General features: G+C 39.1%; 1 protein-coding gene across 1 annotated transcript; it reads right to left on the minus strand.

Annotated features, from left to right (window-relative positions):
• Positions 1 to 3613: 3613 nt before the first annotated feature.
• LOC132558187 (mitochondrial folate transporter/carrier-like) lies at positions 3614 to 14788 on the minus strand. The gene is made up of 4 exons (XM_060222719.1): positions 14507 to 14788; positions 5452 to 5611; positions 4386 to 4474; positions 3614 to 3693 (listed from the first exon to the last, which is right to left on the minus strand). Exons 1-4 carry the CDS (start codon positions 14685 to 14687, stop codon positions 3674 to 3676), a joined length of 450 nt encoding a protein of 149 aa, XP_060078702.1. The 5' UTR covers positions 14688 to 14788; the 3' UTR covers positions 3614 to 3673.
• Between the last annotated feature and the right edge of the window lie 268 nt (positions 14789 to 15056).

A 15056-nucleotide genomic window follows, 5' to 3' on the forward strand; every position in this document is an offset into this window, starting at 1 on the left:
AGGTGACATTTTATTCACGGATGATTATTTTGAGTATGAACAGGGCCAAAGTGATATTAGAGTGAGAGGCAGATTTAATAAGAATATTGAGTTTTGGAAAGCTATAGGGAGTTCAGAGTTTGTTTTAGATGTTATTGAAAATGGCTACAAATTACCATTCTATTCGGCGCCAAATGAGTCTGAAAAGGTTAATAACCTGTCTGCATTAAGGAACAAAGAATTCGTTGAGAGTGCAATTTTACATTTGGAGAAACGTCAATTAGTAGAACGGTGTAATACTGTTCCTTTGGTTGTAAATCCATTAACGGTCTCGGTACAGAGTAACGGAAAGAAAGTTTAATATTAGATCTGAGAGAAGTGAATTTGCATCTTTGGAAACAGTCGGTCAAGTACGATGATTTGAGAACGGCTTTAGCATTTACAGTAAAGCAAGGCTGGCTTATTAAATTTGATGTTCACTCGGCCTATCACCACATAGACATATTTCCCCCACATACAGAATATCTTGGTTTTTCGTGGACTTTTGGTTCGGACAAAGTGTATTTTAAATTCCTGGTTTTACCATTTGGATTGTCGACAGCGCCGTATTGTTTTACCAAAGTTACTAGACCGTTAATAGCAAAATGGAGAGGTGAAGGTCTCCAGATTTTAATGTATTTAGATGACGGTCTTTGTCACAATATTTGTAAGTCAAAATTATTAGACCAAAGTTCTAAGGTCAAAAGTGATTTGATACAGTCTGGTTTTGTTCCGAAGGTAGATAAATCTATGTGGGATCCTGTGCAGTGTATGGGTTTCTTGGGAGTGGATATAGATACCCTGTTAGGAGTTCTAAGGATACCAGATCGTCGCATAGAAAAAGCACGTGCTTGTGTTTTGGATATCCTGAAGTGTGTTGACAAAGGAAGGCCAGTCCATGTGAAGGCTGTGTCCAGTTTTGTAGGGCAGATAATCTCTATGGGTATCGTGTTTGGTAATATCGTACAGCTTATGACCAGGTGTATTTCGATACGTATGTTACAGGCGCAGTCTTGGAATGATAGAATTACGTTGAACGACGAATGTTTGAGTCAAATGCGGTTTTGGTTGAATCATTTGGACTGTATTAATGGCAGAGAACTTTGCTACACCCCTCACTGTAATAGGATAGTCTATTCAGACGCCAGTACCACGGGTTACGGTGGCTACTGTGTCGAGTCATCGCTGGGTGTGTCACATGGAACGTGGTCTCCTTATGAGACAGGTCAAAGTTCGACGTTCAGGGAATTGACAGCAGTATATAGGGTCATGTTGTCATGGGTACACGTGCTCCGGGGTTCCAGGGTGAAATGGTTCTCTGATAATCAGGCTGTTGTGAAAATAGTAGAAAAGGGGAGCATGAAGTCTAATTTACAAGACATAGCGCTGGATATATATCGTTTAATGGTACAGAACAATATATCATTAGAAATGGCATGGGTACCGAGGAAGGAAAATGAAAGGGCAGATTTTATCAGTAAACTTATTGATTTTGACGACTGGGGTGTGAGTGTGTTTTTCAACAGGTGAACCGTAAGTTGGGTCCATATGAGGTGGACTGGTTCGCATCGTGGTACAATGCGAAAGTTCGGTCATTCTATTCTAGGTATTGGAATCCGGGATCGGAAGGTATAGATGCATTCTCGGTTGATTGGGCCGGGAAAAATGGATGGTTTAATCCTCCGGTGTATTTGATAACTAGAGTAATCAAGTACATGGAAGTGTGTGGGGCCCACGGTACTCTAGTTATTCCGTTTTGGAAATCAGCTAGATTCTGGCCCCACATATGTCCAGATGGTGTACATTTCATGGGTGGTGTTCAAGAATATATATTCCTGAATACTGAGAAGTGTTTTACACCCCGTCACGTTCGGGGAAAGGCATGTTTGGAAATGTAGACTTGAAATTTCCGATGTTAGCGTTGCGTTTGGATTTTCGCTGATCTGAATACCAATCTATAATTTGTTAGTTTTAACATTATTAGGGTGTCTATTTTTTGTTGAGAATGTGTATTACCTAGTATTACAGATTACAATAGTTTTTGTTGATAGTACCGATTGCTGACGTTTACAGCAGTGATTTTACAGTGTGTTGTCAGCTACAGCAGTGTGTTGCTGGGTATATCTGTTGGTTAGCAGTTATTTGAAAGTGTGTTGTCATTTACAGCAGTGTGTTGCTGGTGTGTACCTGTTGTCTAGCAGGAACCCCGACAGCGTGTTGTCAGTTACAGCAGTGTGTTGCTGGCTGTATACAGTGTGTTGTTTACAGCAGGTGGACTGACAGTGTGTTGTCAGTTACAGCAGTGTGTTGCTGGTGTATACCTGTTGTTTAGCAGGGGACTGACAGTGTGTTGTCAGTTACAGCAGTGTGTTGCTGGTGTATACCTGTTGCTTAGCAGGGGACTGACAGTGTGTTGTCAGTTACAGCAGTGTGTTGCTGGGTTTTGTGGTGGTTTTGTGAATGTCATTAATGAATTTAATTGTCTAGTATATGTGATTTGGGTTCATAAGGGTAACTTACTTTCCACTGGAATTTGTATATATTTTAATTTGTTGTTTTTGTTTTCCTTTTTCACGATTAGTGACGTCAGTGTTGAGAGAGGAATGTTCTATGGTTCCGGATCACCTTAAGGATTACGCTTTGGGTGTACCTGAGCTACTTCAGCATTGTAAAGCTGAGAGTACGGTTAGGAAGTACTGCTATGGATATTTACGTTGGAGAAAGTGGGCTAAGGAGAACAATTTTGAGGAAGAATATATCTTCCTTGTGAAACCTTTTCATCTGTGTATATATATATCATATTTGGTGAAGAACAATGGAACGACTGGTTCTTTAACGGACGCTATGTATGGTGTTAAGTGGGCTCATGATATTGTTGGGAAAGTATCCCTACTGTGTCTACATTAGTACGGAATGTGTTTGAAGGGGCAAAAAGGTTGTTAGCTAAGCCAGTGCAGAAAAAACAGGCAATAACTATATCAATGCTTAATGCTGTATATGATAAGATGTTTGATAAAAATAATTTGTATAACCAGAGAATCATTACCATGTGTTTGTTTGCTTACGCAGGTTTTATGTGGAACGCAGAGGTACTTGCATTGAGGAGGTCTGATATACAGATACGCACTTCACACATGGAAATTTTCATTGAACATTCAAAGACAGATGTATATCGGGACGGTTCTTGGATAATCGTTAGTAGGACTGGATCGCGGTTGTGTCCGGTATGTAATTTTGAGCTGTATGTGAAGCTGGCTGGTATATCGGATGATTCTGGGGAGTTTGTGTTTAGGAACCTTACTATGTTGGAAACTGGTAGTTATGTGCTCAGGAAGCTTAATAAGCCTATGTTGTATTCGAGGTTCAGAGAGCATTTCATTCAGGCGTTTTCTTCAGTGGTTCCGGATATCAAGAAGTTTGGTTTACACAGCCTTCATGCGGGAGGAGCTTCAGCTGGTGCCAACGCTGGTATTGTTGTTTAAACGCCACGGGCGCTGGAGATCAGAAACGGCGAAGGACTGGTATATTGAAGACAATTTTCATGAACAGTTGAATGTTTCTAGGCATCTGAACTTGTGACTTTCCTAAATGGATCCTATAATCTGTTTGGGGGCGTATCTAGTACTTTTGGGAGACATTCCCCGTTCTTTATTCTTCATGCGGTACCCTCTGTCGCTGTGAAAATACAGTTAATGGTTGTTGTTATTATTATCCTACTGGATAATTTAAAGGAGAAATATAATTTCATCCGTTTGACTGGGGAATAAGGATGAAATGAATTTCTCCGTGTTATGTTTTTCCAATAGGTGGCGTGTTGTGTATTAGCACGTGCGGGTCGTGCTAATACATGTGTCCTGGTACCCGGGTCCGTCATTCAGGCGACTCGGGTAGCGCGGTGCACACGCAAATTTTTTTGTTTGTTTTGCGTAGGTGTAAGAATTTTTTCCTCTAAGCTTATTAAGTTTTGTGGGAAGAATTTTAATAAAAATCAATTGAAATGAATTTTGATAATTTCGTTTGCTATTAAGTTAAAAACAGTATTTAATCATTGAAGTTTTCAAATAAAAGCAAATTGCGCGTGCTTATGAAGAACAATACATGTTTCTGTTAAATACTAAATTATGTGGCAATAAATCATGCGGTACCCTCTGTCACTGTAAAAATACAGTTAATGGTTGTTGTTATTATTATCCTATTGGATAATTTAAAGGAGAACAATATTTGAACACAGAAATCCCGACTCGTATGTGGATGTACTACTCCACCTGTTATACCTTATACATATAATACCACATACCTACATTAAACTACTTGGTTTGACATGTTTCAAAAGGCAACCAAAATCTGGGACTTTTCATTATACATACCTGCTTCAGATGCAGCCAGCATATGTTTAGCTGGACCAAGGTTCACTTGAGTGTCACCATCCTGCATCCAAGTCTTAATGCTGTTGTAACTGTAAATGTATGATCATCACTCTGTTCAATATACGCTGCCACAAAATTTAAGATCAAGATAAAATGGCATAAATCTTACAAAAATAAACGAACCGGAAAATTGCCCCTTCATGCACATCTACCCATTATAATTGTAGTAGTGACATTGAGAAAGTTTCGTGAAAATCTGATGATTATTTTAGGAGTTGCGTTCACAAGGCTCCACTATGAACAAGCTACAGATACAAAGTTGAAAATGGCATAAATCTTACAAAAATCAACGAACCAAAAAATTGCCCCTTCATGCACATTTACCCATTGTAGTAGTGACATTGAGCAAGTTTCATGAAAATCTGATGACTAGTTTAGGAGGAGTTGCGCTCACAAGAAATGGACGTACGGACGAACAGACGGAGAAGATGACGCCAATATACGATCGCATCTGGCGGAGTATAAAAACTGTTTTGGCATATTTATCAAACTGAATATAAGTATCAATCACAACAGTCTGCAGAGTGGTTGTTCTTTATATTTATTATAACTGAAGATGCCCGGGAGGGCGAAACCGGTAGACGGTATTGAATAATAAATATTAAGAACAACCACTCTGCAGACTGTTGTGATTGATACTTAGATTCGGATTTTCTCTCTTGCTCAATCACCCTGCATACCTGAGGTATCCAGCTGGGGAGTGGAGGAACCTACAAACCACCCAACTTTAATGAACGGCGTTGGCTCTATTACCTGAACTCATTTATCAAACTGAGTTACGGTATGTATCTCAACTACATTACGTATACTTAGTTATGTATCATTTAATAAGACATTCAGAGAATATTAATAATTAAGAAATTGAGGTACCTATCTTTCAACAGGACATTCATTTTTTAAGAAATTGAAATACTTCCATTTTTACAGTAGCTACATTAATATGGCACTTCCAAGCCCCTACTGATAAACTCATGAGTTGTATCAAATAAGATATCAGTTCACTTACAAAAAGAAGTAGAGCCCCCAGGACGTTCCAGCTCCCCAAACATTTGGTACCACTCCTCTATACATTCCAGTGACCCCATCTTTACGAATGATCTGTAGGAATGCATCTTTTAAGCCATTGTACATCGGTCTTGATACTCCGGCCACACCGCCCTCATGCACTAAAAAAGATTGATACATGAAACAAAACTACAAATCTATTTGAAACCAAGGTAAATATTTGTAACTATTTATCAAATGATATAGGTATATAGGTATATTGGTGGTTGTGGAGGATTGGGGAGGGGGCTTAGGACAAAATAGGATTCTAAGAAAAAACTGATCTAGTCAGACAACTGACCCAAAACCTGTTTACTTCTTTCATATATTCTACCTAAGACCTTGCATGTGCTAAACTAACTATTCTGATAACACATTTCAATCAGTAATGTAAATTTTTAATTTTGTTAAATTGACAGTTGTGTCCACTCCTTAAACTGATGTTGCATTTTTATTCAAATACAATGAAGTGTTGATTAATCAGTTTGTCCTTAATGCCAGTGTAGAGAAATCTGTTTAAAAGTTGTTTGGTTTGGGATATGCTTCTGTTCTTATACAATTAACATTGTATGTGTAGATTAATGAAGAGTGAAAGAAGAAATAAAACACATTCCTTAGTTTAGTTTAGTTTATTACCAGTGCAGGATCGTTACAATCCTCTATACTGGTCTCGGTGATACAATGATAATGTTTATAATTATTGTCATTTGAGACATCAGATCCAGGAACTACAGAATTTCTGCTTTATAATTATATACCAATTCTTGATTTGCCCAGTGTTCGTCTAATCTATTTTTGAAAGAGTTAACTGTTGGTGCAGATACAATATACTCCGGAAGATTGTTCTATATTTTGACCACATGCAAATTCCTGCCCATTGTCCAGACAGGAACCTGGATCTCTAGCATGAGGGCTCTACCATGTCAAAAGTAAAATTGGCAAAAAAGCCACATTTTGAAAATTGCCGACATCTCACAAAGGTTTCTTTTCAGGTAGATTCAAAATGAAGCTGATGGCTTTCACCTTCATGAATAAAGAGATTTCACTTCAGCTTGTAGTGTTACAACCTCTATCACCCAGACAGTGGAGCATGCTTTGATTTAATTAATAGAACCTTGATCACATAGATGAGTTTCTCTAAAACAGCAGAAACACGTTTTTCTCTATTTGTTAAGATTTTTCTAGGTCTCCGACACTGAGGCTGCAAGTAAATATTATCATGGTTTATAAAGATCAAATCAGGTAGCAGCATGTTTAGTTAGTCAATCACCAACAATATCTTTTATACATGTGTAATATGTGAAACAAGAGGCCAATGGCTATGTAGTAATTACTCAATTCTTCAGGAGTTAATGAAGAAAAGACATATCTGGACAAGGACAATAAAGAAACTTTCTTTATTCAACCCTGAATTCTTTTCTCTCTGTTACTTTTTGAAATGACAAAATATTGGGTCTTTTGCTCATTTGAAAACATTTTACCATACAATCCAGTGAAAGTGGATCAAGGTAATTATCTGAATAAAGCCCTAAATCCCAGTAATCGGTCGGACATACCCTGAAAAACTGTCAGACCGAAACGAAATCTGTCAGACCGAACGATATTAAACAAAAACAAAGAAAACTTGTCACATTTCTTTAATTTTTCATTTACTTTCTTGTCAAAACTATTTCTACATTCATATTTATTCTCTGCTGAGTTCCATTAACTTATCAAAGTTTAATAGTTCATCTTGAAAGTCAAAGCACTCTTCTTCAATATCTGGATCAGAATCTTTATTGCACAGAATGTTAATGCCCCTTTCAAGGGACATATAAGAAGACTCTGTCACTTTAGTAACTTCCTCCTGTGTCTCAGAGATACCAAACTTCAAGTTGGCTCGGTGACATCCTCCTCCTCCTGTCATCTGACTCTTGACCAACTTGAGGATCTTGTGACCCTGATCTTTGTTGGACATCTTCAGTATCAAACTCAGACTGAATGACAACAGATTGTTGTGATTCTAGAGTCACCTTCTTTTCCTTGCGTCTGTATGTTGTTCTTCTTTCCATCACAGATCCAGCCTAAAATATCAGTATTGTACAAAATTAAGTACATGTAATTTAATCACCTGAAAGTTAAATTATATAAAAAAAATCTAACAACACTAACAATAACTTCAAAGTATAAGTGCTTAACTAACATCAAAACGGTAGGCTCATTTTTGTGACTTTTTTTGTAATTACAATTATATCCACTACTCTTATGATACTGTAAATGATCTATTACAACTGATTTAGAGTTATTTCAGGAAACTTACCAGCCAGGTGTCGATGGCATCATCTGGATTAAACTCCATAATTTCTGGGGATTACAGTTTCACAATAATATGGTCATTCAGCAATGTTGATCCCACACGAGAGCGTCTACATGTTTTCAACAGTTGTAGTTGGGAGACTGCCAATGTCTATCTGTTTGGTTCCGTCAATATAACAAAGCCATATATAATCTGTTAAGGGACGATTACTTTTAGCTATTGCATGGTGTTACCCCTCTATGTTGTACTATCCTTATGTCATACAAAAGACCAGCAACAACCGTTCTAAAGTACAAATGTTGAGTATTAGCACAAGTTACAACAATGATAACATGTATGGTCTGAGTATCGAGCTTAACAAGTTACTCCTTCCACGGCCACACCAGGACTGACTCTGTTTGCTGTGATCTTACAGTTTATCCTAAAGTAATTCTAATCTAATTCTGATAGGGAAAAGTGTCTTCTACTGATCTACGATTAAACCGTGATCAGTTAATGTCTCACTGGTGGAGAGCATGTCCAGCCAATGTTTCACGGCATGATTCTGACACTAAGGTGACCGCAATTAAACTATCTGTCTGATAAGCCAGCCGGTCACATTAAGATTTAACACAAATTATGTTCAACACTTGAGCGACAAATTTCACTATTAACATCCCCCTGCCTAAGAAAACTTTTACGGTCTAAAAGTTCAAGAGATAGCAATCTGCTCATGATACTCAGGCTGAGATAATATCTAGTATGTACACAAACACTGGTAAAGTTTACTTGAACAACAGTTAATTCTAAATTCTACAATTAACACAGTACATAAATCTGATTCAGATACTGTTAACTTCCTTGGATAAGGTACTTCTGTTAGAATGTCACTGTTTGTTCTGAAGTTATACACATCACAAAACCTTAAAACACATCGCAATAACTGACGATACATCCAGAGTTAGTGTTCGTCTTTTTTTTTTCAAAATATATACACTATTTATTCAATTCTGGATAGTCCGTCCACATTTGCATTTTCCTGGCCCCTTCGATATCTGATTGCATAATGAAACTGTTGTAATGCCAGTGCCCATCTTAACAGTCTCTGATTCTTTTGCTTGGTCTTATCAAGCCATTTAAGTGGATTGTGGTCAGTCAAAATGGTAAAGTGAACACCACTAATATAATAGGAGAATGACTCCACACTCCAAACGATAGCTAAACATTCCTTCTCCACTGTAGAGTAATTTTGTTCCCGCTGCAGTAACTTTCTGCTGATGTATGCAATAGGGTGTTCCTTATCGTTGATATTCTGACTTAAGACCGCTCCAATAGCCACGTTGCTGGCATCAGTCTGAATGAAGAAGGGCTCTTTAAAAATCCAGATTTGCTAGTACCCGTGCCTTGATCATCTCATCCTTTAGTTGGTTGAATGCATTTACAATGTCATCCGTCCATTTGGGTTGCCTTTGTTTGTCTTTCCTTAGCATGTTGGTCAATGGAGCCGATATCTTGGCATAATCCTGAATGAAACGCCGATAGTAACTAGTCATACCTAGAAATGACCTAATCCCTTTTTTGGTTTGTGGGAGGGGGCCGTCAACCATGGCTTGAACCTTCCGACTATCTGGTTTAAGCTTTCCTTTCCCAACAATGTGTCCCAGACAGTAAAGTTCCTCTTCACCAAATTGACATTTTGATGGCTTTACTGTTAATCCACTTTCCTGAAGTTTATGTAATACAGTCTTGATATGTTCAAGGTGTTCCTTCCATGTGTCGCTGTATACCACTATATCATCAAAGTAAGCGACCACATGTTCTACTCCTGCTAACAGTCTGTCCATCATCCTTGCAAATGTAGCAGGCACTGTTTTCATACCAAAAGGCATTACCTTGAATTGGAAGTGTCCAAATTCAGTTACGAATGCTGCCCCTTTGCTAGGTCCATAGTGCTGAGGTATTGAGCTTTGCCTAGCTTTTCAAATATCTCGTCCACCCTGGGTATTGGGTACCCGTCACATACAGTTACGTCGTTGAGTTTCCTGTAATCCACACAAAGCCGAGTTGTAGTATCCTTCTTTTCCACCAAAACTATTGAAGATGAGTATGCACTTGAGGAAGGTGTTATATAACCACGCTCTATCATTTCATCCAACAATTTCTTCACCTCTTGTTTTTTGGCTTGAGGAATTCTGTATGACTGTTGTCGGATTGGTTTCTCACACATTGTCCTCAGGCTTTGCGTAACTAACAATGGTTTTCCCGCATCAGGATTTATGACATCACTGTATTCTTGACAAAGCTGACGGATTTCTTGGCGCTGTGACTTATCTAACATTTTGCCAAGTGTAACATCCAGTGTTACCTCCAATGTTGAATTAGAACTGTCAAAATCAGAATCGGCGATGTCAACCTTTTCGACAAACATGACGTTTTGGACAGCTCTATTGTACTTCCGTAGTAGGTTGATATGATAAACAACTCGTTTACGACGTCATCCAACATTGACCTCATAGCTGATGTTGTTGACTTTCCTTATGACCCTATATGGTCCTTTTCATTGGGCGACCATTTTTGACGTGTCTGATGGTAGTAATAGTAAAACCTCGTCCCCAGGTCGAAGTTCCCGTTTTGTGGCGTTCCTGTCGTACTACTCTTTGATCTTTTGCCGTTTGATTGTCAGGTTTTCCTGTACTGTTTCTCTAACCATTGCGAGCTTTTCTCTCATCTAAACAACATGGTCAATGACAGATTTTCTAAGCTCCCCTTCGCCTGTCATGGCTTGCTCTAAAATCTGTAATGGCCCTCTGATCGGCCATCCATAGAGCATCTCAAATGGTGAGAATCCCATTTCCTCATGGGGTACTTCCCTATATGCAAACAATGCATATGGCAACAGCTCGTCCCAGGCTTCCTGATTTGACGTGCAGAGTTTCTTTAACACAGCTTTGAGAGTTACATTAAATTTTTCTACCTTCTCATTAGCCTGTGGGTGATATGGCGATGTTGTTATGCCCTTGATTCCCATCACACGGTAGAGTTCTTGTATCATTTTTGAGGTGAAGTTTGTGCCCTGGTCTGTCAGAATAACACGAGGCACTCCTACCCTACTGAACAGTTCCACCAATGTGTTAGCTATGGTTTCTGCGTCCACATTCTTTAATGCAAAAGCCTCTGGGTACCTTGTTGCGTCATCCATAATGGTAAGAATAAACCTGTTCCCCACCTTTGTTCGAGACAGTGGCCCAACAACATCCATAGATATTTTGTAAAATGGCTCACTGATGATCAGTGGTTGTCCTAATGGAGCTTTCTCGTCACCACGTCTTCTGGCAGTCTTTTGACATACGTTACAAGTACTACAGTATTCCTGTATGTCCTTAAAAATCCCTGGCCAATAGAAAGAATTAACGACACGCTCTTTGGTCTTTTCTATCCCTAAATGTCCCGCAAGTGGTCTATCATGTCCCAATTTAATGATATTGAGACGTAGTGCCTCTGGTAGTACTACCTGGACTCCATGTTGGGTTCCATCACTAGACTCCCATTTCCTACGGAGAATACCATTTTCCCAGTACAGGGCATTCCTATCTTCCTGCACAGATTCCTCTGAACTTGCAGCTTTTCTCCGAATGTTGGCTAAAGTTGGATCTTCCTGCTGAAGCTTACTAAGCACTTCAGCATTTACAGCAGAAAGTTCAAGTGGTTCCTCTGTTGTGATGTTAACTGTATCACCCCCATTGCTGTGAGATACAGTCTCACTGATGTTGTCAGTGTCCTCACCAACGTCATCGCCACGGTCCAGGTCCACATCGTTCACCTGTCCAACATCACTTCCCTTACTGACATCCACTTGGTCCTCCTCGACGCCCGTATCGGGGTCCATTCCAACTTTTACATGGCATTCCTTTGCCTTGTCCTCAGCTAGCCTTTCTTCAGCAATGTCATTACGGTGTTGTGCACGCGTAACAACATTCACAGCCTTTGATTGTCTCTCTATTATGTCTACCCCCAACAGGGCTTCAGCGACAAGGTCAGGCACTAATCCGACTTGAGTGTGTCCCTTATAATATGGCGTGTCCATATCAACGATAGCCAGTTTGGCTGAAAATGGCTGTCCAGTTGCTGTACACCGCTATCTTGCTGACCCTCCAATACACAACTTGGGTCCATCAGGTCTTCCCTAATCAAGGTCATCGCTGACCCAGTGTCTTTCACGAAACTAATATCACGGCCACTGACCTCTCCTGGGACATGGATAAGTCCTCCCGTGTATTGTCGCACTAAAAATCCTGCAAGATTTTTACCTTCTCTGTTTTTTGGACATTTCCTCGCTAAGTGCCCATACTTGTTACAATTGTAACACTGCACACTTTTCATTTGCTCCCTCGATTGCTCCTTTCTCTGGTCCCGATCAGAGGCAGAAGGTTTTCCATTTATACTTTTACCTTGCGTTGATTTGTTTATATTCCATTCAGGTAGAATATAATCCTCTGCGTCTTCAACCACACTGTTCGACCCTTTGTTACGGCGTATCCATTGTGCTTGTGACACTGGCAATGCACTAAGAAAATATTCCTCTTTGAATTTTTCCTTTTCCATGACATCCTCTACCGAGTCCACAAATCTAGTAAGATATTGTTCAATTCTTGCCATAAGTCCTCTGTATGTTTCCTTAGGTTCCTTTTGGGCTGTCTGTAATAGCTTGAAATACTGGTAGGGCCTTTTCCCGTACCTGTCCATTAGGGCTTTACAAAGTTCTTCAAATGACCCATGTGCTTGAATAGCTACCTCTCTGGCCTCACCTGTTAACAAGGCTCTCAGCTGTAGCATTTTTACTTCTTCTGTCCATCCAGCCTGTGTTGATAAAGCAGTAAACTCTGATAAGAATGTCACTATATCCTCACTTTCAGTATGATTATAAGGTTGAAGTTTCAGTCTAAATGGCACAGGGTTAGAATTTGTGTCACTTCGTTCATTTTGAAGTTTTGCTTTTTCTATCTCTAGTTCCAATTCTTTCACTTTCCTTTGATGTTCTCTTTCCTTTTCTTCGGCGTCCATTCTTATCTTTTCTCTTTCCACTTCCATCTTCATCCTTTCTCTTTCGAAATTCATTTGGCGTTCTTTTTCCTCTTTTTCTGCTTCCATCTTCATCCTTTCTCTTTCGAAATTCATTTGGCGTTCTTTTTCCTCTTTCTCTGCTTGAATTTCGAGTCTTCTTATTTCCAACTTTGTTTGTGCTGCCGTCATCTTAGCAGTTTCCGTTTCTTCAGGCATCGACATATTGAACAGTTCTTATGAGCATTATACCTTTGATAACGGAGTCCTTCTCCTTAGAATGATCCTTTACCGCTGCCACCAGAATATGTTACCCCTCTATGTTGTACTATCCTTATGTCATACAAAAGACCAGCAACAACCATTCTAAAGTACAAATGTTGAGTATTAGCACAAGTTACAACAATGATAACATGTATGGTCTGAGTATCGAGCTTAACAAGTTACTCCTTCCACGGCCACACCAGGACTGACTCTATTTGCTGTGATCTTACAGTTTATCCTAAAGTAATTCTAATCTAATTCTGATAGGGAAAAGTGTCTTCTACTGATCTACAATTAAACCGTGACCAGTTAATGTCTCACTGGTGGAGAGCATGTCCAGCCAATGTTTCACGGCATGATTCTGACACTAAGTTGACCGCAATTAAACTATCTGTCTGATAAGCCAGCCGGTCACATTAAGATTTAACATAAATTATGTTCAACACTTCAGTGACGAATTTCACTATTAACACATGGGCATTCTAAAACAAATTCACTAATCTGTTTTTTTCTGCCTACTTCAGTTTTTTAAGGACTTTGCCAGCAACTGACAGGACTTTCCACGAGAGATTTTGTTTTATTTTGGAGGTGGATAGGTGCTTTTTGGTGCACTCTTGATTTCTCATGATCCTCAACCATAGATGTCCTGAAATTCGTGCAATCAAGAATAAATGTGTTTGTATTTCTCAGACTCTTTTCGCCGTAAAAATCGGAACAGTCCCTGCAGCACATCATCACCTTCTCCGAGTCGTACACCAACCATTCTCGGCCCTGCTACCATTTTTCATTAAATTTTCTCTCTTGGGTCTCTTCTTTTCATACTGTTTTTTTTCTTTTATGTGCACTGCTCTGGCGTATATTTTCATTTTTCCCCCGTGTTTGGCACCTTCATTATACTTTAGCGACGCTGTTTTGTGTACATGCGATTATAAATGCCGGACAGTCGGACCGATCAGGATTTAAAAAACGTCGGACCTCGTAAAAAAATATCGGTCATGTCCGTCGGACAGGCGTATTTCGGAAAGTCTGTATATGTGGGACTTTCTTAGTTATCAAGCATGTCCACTTCTTTTTGCATACAGGAAATGTTATAATGTCTGCAGTCAAGGATCAATTTATTGAAGACTTTATCTGCTGGTACAATAACAAACCTGTCATGTAAATCTTGCAGTGTGGATTTACATTAGGCTTTAGGAAAGCTTATCTGTGAGCAAGACAAAATCAAATCTTCAACCAGGTGTGTTACTATTAGAATAACATGACCACTTTAGTCACTGAGTGGCATTTATTTGATGGTTACCAAAAAACTACATAAAACTGGTGACCTTGAATATGGGCCATGGTCTTTATTTGAACAAACTTAAAAACTTTTCTTGGATTGTTTTTAATGGGCTGGGAAAGTGTGCATTTGTTTTCTTACCTTGAAATCGGATTTTCACCAGGTCAAGAGGATGAAGGACTAGTGTGGAAGTTACTCCGCCACTGACGCCTGCCAGGAGATGTTCCCATTTCATATGTGAAAAAAAGTTGGCTCCGGGCCGGTGGCTACTTCCACTGTTCGGCATGTCTTTGGTTTTAATAACACCTGTTTTTTTACACATCAATCCAGTTCATGAAAATTATTTCTGACAATGGTTTTCTCATTTTTTCAATGCCAATTTGTGTAATGAAAGGCGCGAGATACACTGAGTTATTCCACTCCACGTTTTTACACTTCGGTGTCATAAATACATCAGAAACGGAAGTAGAAAGACGTATGTAATGGATAAATCTTATATAAGATAATTATGCTGTAAATAAAGATATCACAAGGGATAAGCCTTGTTTTCGTTGCGTATAGTCATTGAATTTTGCTGCTTAATAAAATCATCGAAGTTGCGAAACAATCATGCTAAATTTACTAACTGAAATATCTATGTTAGTTATCAGATACTTTTCTCTGGTATCAACACTGTTCGGAACATCTTGGA

Source organism: Ylistrum balloti, unplaced genomic scaffold (genome assembly GCF_031769215.1).
Source record: "Ylistrum balloti isolate Yb309-2 unplaced genomic scaffold, AGI_CSIRO_Ybal_v1 Utg370766, whole genome shotgun sequence".
Classification (NCBI taxonomy): Eukaryota; Metazoa; Mollusca; class Bivalvia; order Pectinida; family Pectinidae; genus Ylistrum; species Ylistrum balloti.

Excerpts from the sequence above, each read along its gene's own strand:
- LOC132558187 (XM_060222719.1), bottom strand. The coding sequence starts at position 14,687 with ATGTGTAAAAAAACAGGTGTTATTAAAACCAAAGACATGCCGAACAGT. Across the intron at positions 5,612-14,506 it reads GGTGAAAATCCGATTTCAAG|TGCATGAGGGCGGTGTGGCC; the intron begins GTAAGAAAACAA and ends AATCTTTTTTAG. Across the intron at positions 3,694-4,385 it reads GCTGGCTGCATCTGAAGCAG|CGACAGAGGGTACCGCATGA; the intron begins GTATGTATAATG and ends GTATTTTCACAG.